We start from the raw sequence: 17,799 nt of genomic DNA, 5'->3' as shown, positions 1-17,799 counted from the left end.
CCCTGTAGTGACCAGTGATGGGGGACACAGTCCCACCATGTCTAGAAATGGGAGTTTATGAAAAACAAAGGAGAAAAAAATGCAAGGGGTCTCAAATGACTAGGTTGTATGTTCTGATGTAGTGGTAGATAGTTCTATTGTTTCCATTTATTTTAATCTTTTGACTTTATTGTTCTTGTGTTGTAGGTCCGAAGGCATCACTCCCATTTTTTATGATAGTTAGAGTTAGGTACATATTCTTTCCTATGATCTTTTGTTTTTTCTTTTGATGTTAGGTATCAAATTACTCTTGTGAACCAGTTTTAATACATCAAGTTACATTGAGGTCACATTAGCAATTACAATCAGTGGCTTTATACTATTGTTAATCCAGGTGGTTGAACTAGTGAAATGGTACCCTAGATAGCTGACCAGGTCTTGGGTTTTGTTAGTGCTAGGCTGCCTAGGCCATGACTACCAAACCTATTAGCTGATCATCTTTAAATGGTCTTGGTAGTTCTTACTCCTTAATTCTTTACACTGCTTAGAACACATCAAAAACATTATGTTAGTCTTTAGTTCTTTACACTAGAATTTGTTTTGCAGGTTTGGCACACACTAGCTAGCCTAAATTTCTCGATCGTACTATAAGGCATATGAATTGGTATGTTTTGTATTAGTTTGCAAGCTAGTTCATGATAAGTAGGATCTAAATCTTAGGTAGGAAATCTCTTATTTGGTTACACAACAGAATTATGCCTAATAAATAGGATAAGAAGCTTGGGAAATTTGAGATTTTTTATAAGTAAAGGGAAAGAATAATTCTTATGTTTTCTTTTTGAACAAAAGGCAAACTTCATCTGGACTATGAACATTGAACTCTATAATAGTGAAGAGAACAACCAATAAAAAATAACAGAAATTTTCCCTACAACTATTCCCCTTGTACACTTAAGTCCTTAATATTCTACAAATCTGGTTCCTGGTTCTTGTATATAACATCTAATCTAGTTCATGGTACAATTTTGTTTTCATAATCATACATCCTAGAAGTTTGGTATAGATAGTAGCACAATTTAATAAGTTGCATGGAGATATATCATATATGAAGATTTTTTTTATCAATATGGAGGTATGGAGATATTCAACATCAAGAGCCAACCTATTCAAAAAGAACTATCATAGCAAACCCAAGGATTATAATTTTGTCACGTATTGGGGGGGAGGGGTGTATTTGGCCAATACATGTCGTATCAGGGCCCCTTTGATATGCCCCTACACTTAGTGTTTTGGGGTCCAACCTATTTCAGGGGTTAGACCGACCTTAAACCAACCCCCTTATTTGGCCTTGTTTAAAAGAAAAGTCTCTTATCTAGCTCTATTGCAGTCACCTTTAATAACAGCAAAATGGAAGACAAGAATATAGTCTTTTAAATAAGAATGATTAAGATATTGTTTTTTCCTTGAGAAATGCAATTAGATATGCTCATTTCTGTGGTTCTTCTATTATTAGTAATGTTACTATTTATTGGGATTTCATGGTAATTTGCAAGTGATAGATTTTTATAATTTGCAAAGATTTATAGAAACTCTTCACATGCCAAATGTGTATGCACATGATATAGGAAAAGATCTTTTATATTGTAATAAGGTAAAACATTGTGATTCCAAGACTATAGGAGTATTTCACTTCCTAGATGAAGATAGTATAAGATGGGGAACCATGTGGCTAAGCAATAGGAATCATTAAACAAGGATATGAACTATGAAGGTTTTTGGTAGCCATATTTCTTCTAATCATAATCAATTTCGAAACCCTAGTGCTATGCATCTTTACCCTTTTTAATATAAAAGATTTTTATTAAAAATAAAGAAAAATGAGATCCCCCTTCCACTTCCTCCTCCTCCCCTTCCTTCTTCCTCCACACCCCCTACTATTAAGGAGGAGTAAGCCTCCTTGTGTTTGGGGTTAGCTATGAATATAATTTCACTATTTATTTTGCTTAGTGTTTTATCAATTGTTAACTTATGAGTGATTAAATCAGTTCTTAGGTTCTTATTACTTTAATTAATTAATGTATTTTTTGGTATGTCCCTAATCCTTAGTCCACTTTTCTCATTTTATCATCTATTTGAGCTATTCTTAGATCCCTTCTAATGACTTCATATCCAATCCTATCTTTCTAGTTTTTTTCATTCAGTGTAATGTCTCATCCATATTGGTGCATGTTTTTCTACTACACTTGTTTTTTTTTTGATATGTTGCTTCATAACTGTCCAATACTCTGCTCCATAAGTATTGTTGGGCTTGCAACTGTTTTACAATAAGTATAACAATCTGATTGGTTTGGATTGATTTATTGCATTAATTTACTTTCTATAGCAATTTATCTAAAAAAATAATCTAAGATGGTAGATGGATGGAATATCTAGTTATAGTTTGTCATGCCTTGCTTTCCTTAATATTATTTACTTATGTTGATTGATGTCAATCTGTAGGGCTTACATTCACAAGGTGTTCTACATGAATTTAGTGAATTTAGATACCTTTGGAAAAGGATGTAAGTGACAACTTTTTTGTTTAGTTTATTCATTTTTTTGGCTATCTTTTCTAATACTAGAATCATGGAAAATCAGCCTTGTACAAATAAGATAAGTCCTTCACAACTTGGGCTAAGACATAGTCTTATCGGCTTAATTAGGACACATGACCTCTACATGAATTCTACAATTTACTAACAAACCCGACCTAAACCCAGCTCGTGAACAGGTCTAATCATCAATGAAATTTTCATTCAAATTGAACATGATTCAAAAGAATGTGCCTACCCAAAAATGTGTTGCCATCCATCAACTTGGACATGGAGGGAATTCATGTCTAACAAGGACCACTTCTTACTCAATTTCTTGATTTGTTTGAGTTGAGGGTTCAGCATTTGGTGGGACCAAATGACAATTCAATGATGTCGTTGTCAATTCATATGGTTTTACTCTTATGCAGTCACACCATTATTTTCCCTCAAGATTTTACTACCATCTCACCCACATTCTATGGTCCAAAGCTCTATAATTGCATCTAGACAGGGCTCTTTGCAATAAATCTCTCTCTCTCTCTCTCCCCAGTACTAAACTAGTGGGGCAAGGTGAAGGGTACAACCATTAATGGTAGTGTTGGGTTACCAATGAAAAATGGTGGACCCAAGGCATGTATGAACTATGAATGGGACACATGGGACATGACTCCTAAGTGTTCTATACCATAGAACATGAATTGGTATAAGATCTGGTTGACATCTACTCAAGTGTTAATTTCCTCTTTAATGTTTATTTTTTAGATAAGAACCAACAAAAACCCACTTAGGAGTCTTAACAACTGCGAACATGCCTCCACCTCCCAATTATTCAGGTTGCACCTGAATTAAGGACACCGGGAGATGCCTGCCTCTGAAAATCAAAACAATCTCAAATAGTAACACCCCTATTGGTCAAATGTGTCAAACTTTTGGCTTAACTCTGTTGATCTTGCACTGTACTATGTGCTTACCTATTAAAGTAGTGAATGGAAAAGAATAACCTTCCCCTTACCTTTAAAGAGATGACAGTTCTTGGATCCTTTGCAGAAGGGTTCAGATTTGACAATTAGTAGCCTGATTTAGAATAACCTTCCCCTTACCTAACCCAAAATTCTTTGGTATTGCTATATAATTTCGATACTTCCTTGTTAATATTAAAATGCTCTTTCATGGTTTTCATATCGATGTTTGAAAACAAACTTGTTTTCTAAATCAGCAGATATCATGAACCAATTTGTTGCACATCCATTGAAACTAGATATGTCTATGTTTCTTTATCAATCTGATAATTTTCCAATGGCCATGTAGTGTAAATTTTGCACGAGGAAGAACAATCATTTTATGGATAATTACCAGCCTTCTCTCTTGCTTCTTTACACACTTCCAGTCCTGAATTGCATTTTTCTATTTCTTTTTGGTAATAATAAGATGACTTATTTGCCTCTAGTATCAATACCTTATTGTGTTGCATCATGCGATTGGTTACATGTATTTGTAGATTTAGTTCATCTGTTAATAACTGTACAACATCTTTCTCCATTTCCTTATTCATTTTAGGATCATGCTTACCACAATCTATACAAGAGGGTAGGAAAATATGATGCAATAGAGCATAGCTTGAAAGTAGGATAGGCACACCCTGATGCATGCATATAATGTTAGAAGGTTTGGAAACTTGTTATCATCTTTCCAACCAGCCCATAGGAAAGTTCTCATCTTCTTTTCTAGATGCTTTGCATCCGAGAAGGGATTTGAAGTAGTAATAAATAATAAATTTGGGAGGGATGATAAGACACTTGTTATCATGTGAACCTCTAAAGGGGGTTTATTTGGGGCTAGCGAGCCCCCTTGAGAAAGTGAAAAAGGTTAAGATTTTATGGCAAATATAGGGGGTCTTCTCCAACATGAATTGCTTTCTTTGTTACACCATCTTGATTTTGATTCCCTTGGATCTTTTTTTCTAGGGTAACTCTTGGAAATGCACATGGATCTCACATCGCATGGGTTAAATCAATGGTAAGTGTATAATGCATATAAAACTCTTACATTATTTAATTTATATAGCTAATTATTTACACCAATGCTTATGTATTCATTTTTGTTGAACTTGACAAACCAAAGTTATGATCCAAAGTGAAGGTCTTTAGTATGATGCACATGCATATATGCTACTGTTTAGATGCATGAGGATAATTTTGCTAATTCTCTTTTATTTTTTGGTGATGAAAAAAAATATTAAATGTGTATATTGAATAAACACTACTACAGAAATTTTGTGTAAAATTGTATAGGTTTATCATACAGTAACACGTGAAATTAATTCTTTTTTGTAATGGCATTCATTCAAAATTTAAATGAGAAATAAACGTTCAAACCATTGCTAAAAGTGCCATACAACAACAATTTTAGAACGGTTATATTTTGTAATGACCAATCTATGACATTAGTTTTTTATCCTAATCGTTGCTATAAGAATTTTATAGCAACCGTTAATGCAAAAAACCGTGACAATACAAAAGAATAGCTAATACTTGTAGCGACGGTTTTACCTAAAACCATTGCTATTTCTACTTATTCATCAATAGACCATATTCTATAGCCATAGCTAAAACCGTTGCTATAGCAATTTGTAGCAACGGTATAAAATAAATCCGTTGAATTAGCAATGGTTAAAACCATGGCTATATGTACATTTGTAGCCACAGTGTACGATATCCGTGGCTATAGGTTTTAGCCACGCTAATATCCGCCACCAACAAAAAACTGTGGCTAAACCATTGCTATAACCTTTAGCAACGGTTTTTTGTATCTTTTTGCAACGGTTTTGTCCATTGCTAAAGCCATTTTTTCTTGTAGTGAATTATTGAAATGGTATGACATTGGCTTTAGGTTTGACATTCCCTTTCCTTGGAGGCACTTCAAATTAGAACCCTTAACTAAGTACCAAAGAAGTAAAATGGTAATATGGACACCTCCTAAAGTTGGAAATATAAAGGTGAGTGTTAATGGGGCATCAAGGGGTAACCCAAGCACAAGTACTGGAGGAGGCATTTTTTGAGATGATAAAGGTAAATTCATTTTCAATTTTGCCAATTTCTTTGATGTTTGTTCTAATAATATGGTTGCAGAGCTAAAAGCTATCCTTCAGGCAGTTCAATTTTCTCGATCCATTCATCTTCAAGACCTTGTGGTGGAAGGTGATTCCTAAATGGCCATTAATGTATTAGATGGAAAATACTCCTATCCATGGCAAAATCCCTACCTTGTGGACAAGATTCTTAGAATGTTGTTGAATGTTCAGGTCAATTTTATGCATATCCTTAGGGAAGGGAATACCCCTATGGACTCCGTGCCAACTTTGCTTGCAATCAACATCGAGATTTTACTTTCAGTTCTAAATATGATCTCCCAAGCTCCTGAAGCTCTTTTCTTCTTAATGATAGTCTTTTTGTTCCAAATGTATGGTTACATTAATTGTTTTTGCAAAAGGTAGACCTTATTATGAGCTACCTCTTTGCCTTGTACAGCTTTTCTGGTGTAAGGCTTTTACGTCCCCCCGAATTAGTCTTCCTTTTGATTGAAATTAATAAAATTTATTGTGGCCACCCCTCCACCGGGAGTAAATTTTGGGACTAAAAAACAAAAGCAAGGAAACTATCAATTATCCAATAAGAATCAAACAAGAAAAAAATTTCATCATAACACAAAAGAAAAAAAAAAAAAGGATAGAAGCATGACTATATACAAGAAGAGAAAATCAAGCCAAGCAGACCCCATGTGACCCCAGCTATATGGTCCAAGATCTCTCCCCAATGGTGGGAAATGATTCACTTGGTCAGAGACTTGGGTTCTTTGTGTTTTTTTTTCTTTTCTGGTGTTTTGGAGGGATAAAATGGTTTGATCGGGATCGGGTGTTCAGGATGAATTGGGAGTTCAAATAGTGGGTCAAGCAAAAATCGGGTGTTGACACATGGGCAGGCCAATGATTGCATCATCCCTCAGGCCTATAAATCATAATATGTGCACTAAGATCAGATTTACAAAGCTGGCTTGGTCAATGAGAACCTGCTTCATCTATAAACCTCCTACTTTGGCTAGGACATATAGTGGTTGTTTGTGATCTAGATCTATTGCTACTATGTCACTAGTTGAGACACAATGTTACCTTTGTTAGTGCTTTGGAGGCATGCTGAGTCTCTGAATATCTCCACCAATGCTCTCAATGTTGTTTGTCTTAACGTCTTGTCGGATCCGTTCTTCACAAAGAACATACTCAATTCATTGTTCTACTGAAATCATAGAGCCAATGTGTCAAGGGATGTCGAGGGGTAGTTCACTACTCCAACTAAATTGATGCTCCCTCTTTGTGGACTATTGGGGAGGGGTTGGTATCTACTTGTGCAGGCTAGCATTGTAGAAAGTCATCTAATTTCACCTTTGATGCAAAAATTCTTTGCAAATTAAAATACTCCATGGGTCAACTATTTGAAGGGTTAGAAATCAGATTAAACATGGCCAAACCAGATTTAGTTTCTGGCCAAATTTTTAAACATTTTCTAACTCCTCCCGGGAGCCAATTTCCTAGTAGTTTTCAAGTATGAATTTTAGGATCAAACTTGCACTGAACCGGGCCAGAATTGAAAACCAAAGTAAAACTAATTATATGTGATACGGAGACCACAATGTACAAATCTCAGAGTGATAGTTTATGGTCAACATCAGTCCCAAAATCAGCCTCCAATTGAAGATGGAACAATATCTATGTGAAGTTTATTCAGCAACACCATTTTAGCAAAAACTAGTCCCCAACTTGCTTGGGTCGATATGGATGTGTGAACCTAACATCTTCTGATGTTTTTCTTGTAAAAACATAGTGGAGAACTGATGGAAATCATTCCTTATCTCATCTGGGTTGAATTAGGTTTCTAGGAAGCAAGGTAGAAGGATAAGAGAGAAAGAGAGTGGAGAGAATTAGTGAATTCATCCCTCCCCTCTTAATCCCTTATATAGAGCACTCTCCTAATCTGATTAAGAATTAACCCAAACCAACTTTAGATTAGGATTTTATCTTTAATTGATAATCATTATCTCCTTAAGATAATAGGTGATCCATACTAATTTTCAATCCAAATCACATGATAACTTAAATTCTCATGTGATCTCTTAACAAATCATATTAGTAATGGGCCTTAGGCCCATTTTCTTTAATGGTTCATATTCCAATGTGTTGAATGGCCACTTTGGACCTAAATATTGTATGGCATGAGACTCACAAAGGTCTTACACAAGTTCATAAGGGTTCGGCCCCACCTTTCGTAGATGTTAGGTTGAGTTCACTACTCAGGGACAGTAAATCCCTAACTCAATTAGTTTGAGATCAATTTGGGCCCAACATTTACACATAAATGATCATTAGATTTAACCATCCTATGAATACCCAAGAATAATGGACTTATGTAAGATAAAGCTCATCAGGTAATCAGCCCTGTAATGGTCTCTTAAACCTCTCGGCCCATAATCATCAAAACACTACCCACAAGAAAGAACTTCTCTAACTACAAAATGCAGTGTCATACTCTTTGTTCAGATGGATCCTAGGATTAAAACCTTTTGCAAACCTCTTTCATAAAATGGTAATATAACATTTAAATACATTTCTCAAATCAAATTTCAAATATTGTTGAAATCCAGTGTCAGTAATTTAGGTTTCCATTAGAAAGAATATAAACCCTAATATACTCTTTATCTGACATCAATCCTATCATTATGATCATCCACTTAGGTAATTTCCCAAACTACTCCAACATGTCTAGGTATTTTGCCCTTGATGGACATCACTGGTTGTTATATCAAAGATAGCTTAGTCCAAAACCTATAGTGTAGTAGCAACTTTCCCATTTTTCCCACCTATCTCCACGGTCCAGAGCATAACTGGAAGTTCAATAATACACTAGTGTCAACCTTGTCAAGATAAACTCCCAAAGTCTATCTAATGGCTGAGGACATTCTAAACAAATACGAGTCTCATCAGTGTCTAGTTTAAGGAGTAATTCATAGAAACACACTAATAAAAACATAAAACAATAATGTACTTTCTTAGGTGGCATTTGATAAATCTGAAAATTCAGATTTGAAAAGTTAAAAAGATATTAAATGTGTCTGAAATCTTAAAAGAGCATAGTTGTTTTTCTACTTTTTTGAGGATCGGAATCCATAAGTTTGTTTATGTTAGATCAACCCTTTACCATCTAAAAGTTAATGATTTTACTATTTTACCCCTAAAACATAAAATTTGAAAATATTGTATTCAATTTACATTATCTCATAAAAAATAATTTTCAACCTCAAAATAATATTGAAATAATACAAATAAAAATTAATAAATTAATAATTACTAATTAAGAAATGAAACGATTAAAATTAAAAAAGAATTCATGATTATAAAAATATTAAAATAATTAATAATTAATAATTTACACAAATAAAAATTAAAATAAATTTTAAAATTTAATGAAATAATTAAAAATTACTAGTTAATAAAATTATTAATAATTAATAAATAACACAAGTAAATTTAATAAAAAATACTTAATGTTTAATAAAAAATATAAAAATAATTAATAATTAATAAAAGCATTATTATTATTCACCGAACCACCACTGCTGCTTGTTGCAGCGATGGTGGCAGGAAGACAAGGGGAGAGAGAGATTCACTATTGGGGGGAGAGAGAGAAGACAACGGCGGTGGCGGTGGCGGTGGTGGGAAGACAAGGGAGGGAGAGAGAGAGAGAGAGAGAGAGAGAGAGAGAGAGAGAGAGAGAGATGATAGGGGGAGAGAGAGAGTCGTCGCTACAAGTTGTAGTGACAATGGCAGGAAGATAGGGCGGAGAGAAAGAGAAAGAGAGAGACCGAGATAGAGAGAGGGAGAGAGAGAGAGAGAGAGAGAGAGAGAGAGAGAGAGAAAGAGAGGTCGAAAGTTTAGGTTTTCTGGGTTTGGGGGTATCAGGGGTAACTCAGGTCATTTACAAAAAATTATAAGGATATTTTGGACATTGTGCTAGCTCTGAAACACGTCTAAGCGTGTTAAGATCCGACCCAAGGTCTATGATTTTCAAATCTGAAAATAAGTTTCAGACCCAGTTTAAGAGGTACAACCAAACAAAGGGTGAGGTCTAAAATGTAGCATTTTCAGATTCAGACATCTAAAACGTGCAATCAAACGACACCTTAATTTACTGATAAATGTATATGTACATCAATCTGATTGGAGGTAATGGTATACACTGTTTAACATCAACATAGGTGGTGGTTGGCATGGCTTGATTATCCTATCTTCAATTAACTTATTCATGGTCAAAATAACCTAAGCTTTGCTACAACCAAAAAGTGGGGGTGGTAGTGGTAGTGATAGAGGTCCATCATCTCTTCACCTAGAGAAGGATCCACATGTGGTGCCTCTGTTTATAGACTTATCAGCAAGAATTTTCAATTCTCCGCCATCTTCAAAGTTGGACTGGGTCTCGATTTCATTATGTTCAGTGTTCTTGTTGGAGTACTCTAGATGGTGGTGAAGTTGATCTTTCGTGTAATCTCCATGATTAAGAAAATTACTAGAGATTCTAATGTAGGGAGGGACGGTAAGGCAACCAAGGAGGTCTACCTAAAAGATAGTAGATGACTCTATGCAATGTAACGCTTAAGTAAGGGAACAAATCTTGCCTTAACTCAAAAACGTAAAAAAAAAGGTAATCCCAGGAATTGACTATGAACAAATTGCACTACTACAATGTAACGCTTAAGTAAGGCGACATTGTAATGCGGGGAAGGCTGCAATGATATATCGTTGTAGAACAAGCATGTGGCAACGAAGTTCCTAAGCTAGTCATTGATCTACGCTATGATGATAATTCAATACCTTACATCACAAGTGCAAGCCTTTATTATGATTTAGGGACTACTATTGTGGAATCACGTTATAGAAGTTTTTGGTTTATGCTACAATGTGAGTGTGCTATGACTATGAATGAATGCCTTTCAACACAATCCTTATGGGGTTTAAACTTGTGGTGCAATGTATGTATTTATAACTGCTTCTTGGTTCAATTGGTTTCACAATGTATGTATGTATTTATAACTGCTTCTTGTGGTGCAATGTATGCCTTTCAACACAATGTATGTCTTTATAACTTGTGGTGCAATGTGAGTGTGCTATCACCTGTTTAAGTGTCCTCTAATGCAATTCCTATAGTGCCCAAACCTATGTATTTATAACTGCTTCTTAGTTCAATTGGTCTCACCCTCTGATCTGGTCTGATTTTTAAAATCATGATCCAACTATCCATCTTCCTAGTCAAACTAACTTTTTTTGAAAAAAAAAAAAATGACCTTTCAAGTAATCCTTCTTATTGTACACCTCTAACTAGTCTTTTTGACTTAAACCTTGTATGTCATGGGACCCACTAAGCTCCCAAATTAAACCATGTGGGTCTGGCCTATTCATATGGGCCAAGTTGACTAGTGTAACCTAGTGAACCACCTACCCAATCTTATTGGGCTTGGAACTAGCCTAATGCTTAAATATAAGTGGGGTTTGGATTTTAACCATCCTATGAGTCCAAACCCAATGGTTTAACTTGAGAAAAGTGCCCATCAGGTTTCAGCCCAACCAGGCACTTGATCTCAACCTCTCAATCAATAGAATCAGTATACTGCCCACAGAGAAGGAGCTCTTTTTTGACTGGAATATGCAATATCACACCCTTTACTCAGATGGATCCTTATTGGGCTTAGAACCAACCTAACACTTAAATATAAGTGGGATTTGAATTTTAACCATCCTATGAGTCCAAACCTGGCCAATGGTTTAACTTGAGAAAAGTGCCCATTAGGTTTCAACCCAATAAGACACTTGATCTCAACCTCTCAGCCAATAATATCAGTATGCTACCCACAGAGAATGACCTCTTCTTTGACTACAAGATGTAGTATCACACCCTTTACTCGGATGGATCTTTATTGGGCATAGAACCAGCCTAACACTTAAATATAAGCCACTTAAATATAAATGGGATTTGGGTTTTAACCATCCTATTAGTTAAACTTGAGAAAAGTGCCCATCAGGTTTCATCTCAACCTCCCAAGCAATAATATCAATATACTACCCACAAAGAAGGACCTCTTCTATATATATAACATCCAAGTAAAGGGTGTAATATTGCATATTCCACTATTGACAGATTTTGGTTTCTATCAAAGACCGTGTATTCTGGGGTATTTCCTTTGTCTGACAAAGTGTTGATCCTATTACAATGATTATCTATGCAAGTGCTATTCCAAACTACTCCAACATACCTTAGTATTTGACCCTAAATGGATTTCATTAGTAGGTATATCAAAAGTGGCTTAGTCCAAAACATAGTGAAGTATTATTTTCAAGTTCGGGGTTGAATTCAACTTTCTAGTTTTTCCCGTATGTCTCCAAGCTCTATGGCATAACTAGAAATGGTCCATGTTTAGTGTTTCACTAAACACCTACTTAATGTACCTTAGGTCTAACCCTTCCAATTTAGACAAATTGCTCTATGAATTTGAAAGTATAATAGTGTCAGCCATGATATGATAAATTCTCCAAGTTTACTAAATGGTTGAGAACATTCAAAGGTGACATGAGTTCATAAATATCCAACATAAGGGGTAAAACATAGAAACACACCAAAATATATATATATACAGTAACAATGTTCTGATCTTATTCAGTAATAAATATTAAATTACATCATTCTGGTTGGAGCTGATGCATACACTAACACCCACTTGTAGAAGGCCTAGGTGGAGGATAAAAAAGGATTGGGATGAGATCTCTCAATTACTTTGCTTCTTCTCCCCTAGGAATTTTAAAAGGGGTGCCACTGGTAGGAAGTCTTTCTTGGATAAAAAAAAGGGGGGGGGGGAGGGGGGGGAGAACCCTTTTTGACTTTGCTTCAAATAGGGTTTAGAAAGGATTTCAATAGTGAATTTCCAATGTTTTTACCTTACAATGTAATTGGTATTAGCAAATTGAGAGCTGAGATAGAGGAAAAGTTAACGTATTGCTTTGGTGGGTGGTGGTTCTTTGAGAATTCAGCCATGAATTAAGCCCCAAATCAATTGGGTGTTCGCACCAAGTGCAAAGGTAACTACATGGACATGTGGCGACACCCCGACTGGTCCAAATGGTGTAGATCGAACAACTTTATAACAAATTTAGGAAAGGAACTTTCTAGAAGAAGAAAAGCTTCCAGAAAAGCTATAAATAAGGGTCCTTCTTTGCCTCCCCATACAGACTTTGTGAGCCCCTATGAATGCTTTTTTCAGTCTCTAGAAACTCCCTGCAAAAACCCTTCTTAGATCCCAGATCCAAGATATGAAACCTCTTTCTTTGTAACTCTCTACTACTCTTAACCTCCTTCACCTCACAATCTACTATCTTTCACATAGACATCTATAGTGTCGAATCCCATCCCTCTACATGAATATTTAGTTTTGAATATCCGAGCCCAAAGTGCTTGGTCTTCAATAAGAAAACACCATGCCAGTTTCATAAGAAAAGAGAGGTTAATCCAATGTCACCGTCTAATATCCAATCCATCTATTGTCATCGGTCTAAATATTTGATTCCATGCCATGAGATGAATCTAAGAATTCTCACTCTTAACCCACCAAATTTGACACATTATTTTTTCGATGGAGTGCCACACTATTGTGGGTAAGAGAGCATCTGCCATCTAGTAGATGGGAAGAGTAGAAAGAGTGGTCTCACTCAAAACAGTGCGTTCACCCTGCGATATAGAAGCGTTCCAACTCTTCAACTTTGAGTGGAATTTGTTAATAAGGAAACCCCAATGTGCTTTCTTGGAGCAAGAGCCAAATAATGGACCACCTAAATAATTTCATGCTTACTAGTAGTCCTAACACTAACATACACGGCAATCTCTCATAACTCCTGTGTATACTAGGGCTAAATAGATAGAAGATTTCACATAGTTCCAAATTGCCCTGAGCCACTACAAAAATCATCAAAAAGAATGCCTTCCAACAGGTGGGATATAGAAGTTTATATAGAGGGAGAGGGAATAGAATGAACTAAAATGTAGCATTCAAATTGCATTTCTACTATCTCAATAGAAGTTGATCGAATTCACAAGGTGGTATATAGAAATAGACAATATTCCTTTCTTCTTTATGAGATCATTCCTTTCAATTCATACTATCAGGATAGAGAAATAAATACTACTGTATCATACAAAAAACTTCATGTGAAGGTGAACCACAGGAAAGTCAGACAGGAATTGGACTAATGTCGGCACTCTTAGAGTTGTTGGAAAACGAAGCCACCATTTAAATCACTCAGCAACCAATATTAAACTATGGTCAAAACCAGATACAGCTTGCAGAAGTTCAAAACCTTCCAAGGATTCAACCAGAGCAGGTTCAACTTCATCAGCTGAGCTTCCTAACCCAAGTCTTCCATTTTTTCCACAACCCCAGGCCCACAGATTCCCCTTGGAGGAGAGAGCAATGGAATGTGCGCGCCCACCAGACACTGAAATGGGTATTTCTCCTGCTAGTCCCTCTGTTATTGCCGGGATGTGCTCTGGCCCAGGCCTTCCAAGCTGAGAGCTCCTGTTCCATCCCCACGAGACAATGGCTGTTGTGGGCTCTCCATCGACCTCGGATCTCGGAACCTCACAGACTGCCAAAGAATGTCCAAGGCCTGATGATATCGAGAATGGCCGAAAGGGCATATCAACTGGCAGCAACCACGGACCTTCATTTGATCTGCCCAACTGACCGTATGTATTGTTTCCACCACTCAGTAGGGCGTTATTCCCTGAAAACGAAGCTCAATTTAGCACAAGCACTTGCACAGAAGTCTCATATAGGCATATACACAAACAACTTACGGCAAAGGATCAGAGAATGGTCAAGCCCACACGCAATATCTAAGACGGGAACACCACGGAGTTCCTCTACAAGACGAGGCTCCCATATGATGGACATGTTTTTCTCTGCATTCATGTCCTCCAAAACTTGCTTCTCCGCCATTTCCAGAGCTGAACTGGAGAGTTTGGGTGGTACGGTTGTAGCTCTGGAAAGGCGAGGGGACGTGGACTGCTGGGCTTCAGCTTCTTTCCCAATCAGCCCCAACCTGCCCTCTGCACAATAACCCCATCCAAACAATTGTCCATCCTTAGATAGGGCGAGAGCATGACCCCACCCAAGTGAAACCTGTTTTAAAAAAATTAAGCAAATAAGAAGAGTTAAGGGGGGTCTGGGTGATTCTAATTCATCATAAACAAATAATAACCAGTTCAGGGACGTACCTTCACAATGTGATTTGCTGCAAGTGCTTCGACCCTGCAAGGTAGCACAGCTTCGGTTATACCTTGACCAAGGCCTAGTTGGCCGCGCTTGGACTTTCCCCAGACCCACACTGAACCGTCCTCGCCGATGGCTGTAGATACAACACCAGATGCAAATGCAGCTCTAGTTCTTACTCCATTCAATCCCAGTACTTTCTCTGGTCTATTCCATGATTCTCTGCTATACGTGTCGAATGCACAACATCAGCAAATCTAGCTTTCTATGTTTAGTATTCATCTATCAGAGGGAAAGAGAAAGAGAGAACCTAGGAGATGAAAGACCTCGGCCGAGCTGCGCTTCATTGTTTCTGCCCCAAGCCCAGACCTCACCTTGAGCAGTCACAGCAAGGGAGTGGTAGTGGCCGGCACCGATACTCAGAACATCGTCCGGCAGGCCTTCGATCCGTGTGGGTTCATAGGCATCTTCTACTCCCGCTGTAGCAGCCAAACAGGAACCCAAACCCAATGCACCTTGGCTGCCATCTCCCCAGCTCATTACCCCAAACGCTGCTCTTCTGCATTTGCTGCTGAAAACCCTAAAACTTCTTGTAATCACCCTCCCACCTCTCTCCTTCGATAACAACGAACCTAACATCATTCTGTGATTCTGTCCCCTCCCCTCCCCTCAAGTAATGTACGGTTCCTAATGATCTAATTAGCTCCTCAATTACATAAAACAGGACTGTGAATCGTGGGTAAATCCATCATGCCGGAAAGGTATGCTAGCCAGAGAGATCGTCAGACAATCAAGAGCGGAAAGTTGCGCACATCGAACCCGGAAAGGTATGAATGAATCAAATGATATCGACAATGGACATGCAGAAAGTTGTGCACATCTAATCTCTGCTTCCAGGAGGTCAGAAACTCTATTCAATTTCCCAACTTTAACCACCAGAAAATTTCCATTGTAGTGAACACGCAAAACCCAATTCGGATCATCTGTCCCTATGGGACAGAAAATTTTCTGTCCCATCCAATACTTTTCGACCACGTCATGTTCGCCCACTCACTTCGAAACTAACGGAAAATGAACGCTAACGGGTGGTGTGGACTTGAGTATTTATCAAATTTGTTTAATCCTTCGGACCTCCTCTCTTTTCATTCCACCGTTCCCAAATTCCGCCGCCGAGAGTTCTTTCCATTGTATCTGAGCTGCTTCCTCTCTCCCCAGGACACGCTACATCGTGACGCAAATTGCAACCCTCTCCCACCGCTGCAACCCTCTCCGATGCTGTACTCCGACCACTTCAAAAACCCTCCTCGCCGGCCCTACAACTCTCGTGGTCCATCATTCAAACCATTTAATTACCAAGCCTGCAGAGATCTGAACACCATTAAATTAAACATTGGGTTCTGGGAATTAGCCAACTGGTTTCATCTAATAATTCCAGCTTTCTTGCCTACTGAATGGTCTTCTTTAATACTGAAAACTTCAAGTACAAAATTCCTGGGTTCTTCGTCACGAGCTTCCCCAGGAATGAAGTCGATCCATTGGGCATATATATTCGGATAAGATCTAACTGATTGATCACAGTGTAGTATATGACAAGAGATAAAATATGAAAAGAAAAAAAAAGGAAAAAAAAGACATCATCATGAGGGCTTACCTCAGTTTAGAAATTAGAACTTTCTCTTTCTCTTCATATTGAACGGTAGATAGATGGTGAGGGCAGATTTGGCCCTCCACTGAAATTGTGACACGTGGTACATTGTGACAACTAAGCAACACCCAGGCAACAACTTAATACGTGCTGCCTGGCGAGCGGGTTGCACACGGCTTGTGCACTGCTTGGCGTGCGGCCTACGCACTGCCTGGCGCGGCCTGCGTGACCTAGCGCAACCTGCGAGTGGCCTATACGCGGCCTGGCGCGGCCTGCGTGACCTAGACAACCTAGATCAACCTGGCACATAATCCGACCTAGCCGACCTAGCCGCTCATAAGACGCCCACCGATAAACTCGACATACATACCCCACGAGCTCGGTAGCTCACCAAGGAGCTCGCCAATGAGCTCGGTAGCTCACCAAGGAGCTCGCCAATGAGCTCGGTAGCTCACCAAAGAGCTCGCCAAGGAGCCAAGCAGCTCGGCAGAGCTCGCCACATGCAGCTCGACATAGCTCCCCCGGGCAGCTCGCAACTTGTAGGGTAGCTCGGTATAGAAGAGTAGTTTGGCGTATCGCAGGAAGATCTCCTGCTTGACAACTGTACCTGACAAATCTGGTGGCAGCGCCCACATCTCTTGCCAGGCGGCATCGTGCCTGCTGTCTCTAAAAAGCATGGCACGCCTGACGAGTCCGTACCCTACAGCCGCAGCCTGTACTTGTCACCTCAGTCCTGGCAGTAATGGCTTGGGCAGTGGCGGTTACGCCTGATGTGACTAGGCACCACTATATAAGGACTCTGACCCCCAAAGCCAAAGGGGGAGAGAATGAAAAAAAAATGGAGGTAATCTTTGCTCTCTAGCTCTCTCATTCCTCTAATATCATCTTCAAGCTCTCGACAATCAGAGTGCTAACTTAGGCATCGGAGAGTCCCTGCCGGGTAAATACCCCCGGGCCCCCTGGTTCAGTTATCGCAGGTTCCTCAGCTCTCGCTGCCTACAAAGAGGAGGAAAAGATGGAGTTCTTGCAGGTTCCTCAGCTCCTGCCGCCTACAAAGGAGAGGAGATCACCTCATGTAGAGGTCAGTTGGGTTGCGCTACACCAGGGAGCTCCACCATCCTCTGAGTTACAGGCCGCCTAGGAGCAGGTCAAATGACGAGTCCACCAAGGTAGCTCACCACCAGGGAGCTCGTCACCAGGTAGCTCGTCACCAGGTAGCTCTCCACCAGGGAGCTCGCCACCAGG

At 38.6% G+C, this 17,799-nt stretch overlaps 1 protein-coding gene across 2 annotated transcripts; it reads right to left on the bottom strand.

Moving 5' to 3' along the window:
• Window positions 1-13,669: 13,669 nt before the first annotated feature.
• RUG2 (Regulator of chromosome condensation (RCC1) family protein) lies at window positions 13,670-16,576 on the bottom strand. 2 transcript variants are annotated; one of them, XM_088947915.1, is made up of 4 exons: window positions 15,220-16,576; window positions 14,915-15,134; window positions 14,495-14,819; window positions 13,670-14,421 (listed from the first exon to the last, which is right to left on the bottom strand). In XM_088947915.1, the coding sequence occupies exons 1-4, from the start codon at window positions 15,549-15,551 to the stop codon at window positions 13,934-13,936; spliced, it is 1,365 nt and encodes a 454-aa protein (XP_088804041.1). In that variant the 5' UTR covers window positions 15,552-16,576; the 3' UTR covers window positions 13,670-13,933. The 2 variants fall into 2 exon arrangements, with proteins under 2 accessions (XP_088804041.1, XP_088804042.1); XM_088947916.1 differs by having other exon boundaries at window positions 14,915-15,131; window positions 15,220-16,572.
• Between the last annotated feature and the right edge of the window lie 1,223 nt (window positions 16,577-17,799).

This window comes from Nelumbo lutea, chromosome 5, assembly GCF_056320005.1.
Source record: "Nelumbo lutea isolate HS-2025 chromosome 5, American lotus-T2T, whole genome shotgun sequence".
In the NCBI taxonomy this organism is placed as follows: Eukaryota; Viridiplantae; Streptophyta; class Magnoliopsida; order Proteales; family Nelumbonaceae; genus Nelumbo; species Nelumbo lutea.
This window is presented reverse-complemented; position numbering and strand designations above follow the sequence as displayed.

Bases quoted from the DNA above. Each gene is read 5' to 3' on its own strand.
- RUG2 (XM_088947915.1), bottom strand. From the start codon at position 15,551: ATGATGTTAGGTTCGTTGTTATCGAAGGAGAGAGGTGGGAGGGTGATT. The intron at 15,135-15,219 runs GTTCTCTCTTTC...CGACACGTATAG, and splicing joins CGAGGTCTTTCATCTCCTAG to CAGAGAATCATGGAATAGAC. The intron at 14,820-14,914 runs GTACGTCCCTGA...TTTTTAAAACAG, and splicing joins CAGCAAATCACATTGTGAAG to GTTTCACTTGGGTGGGGTCA.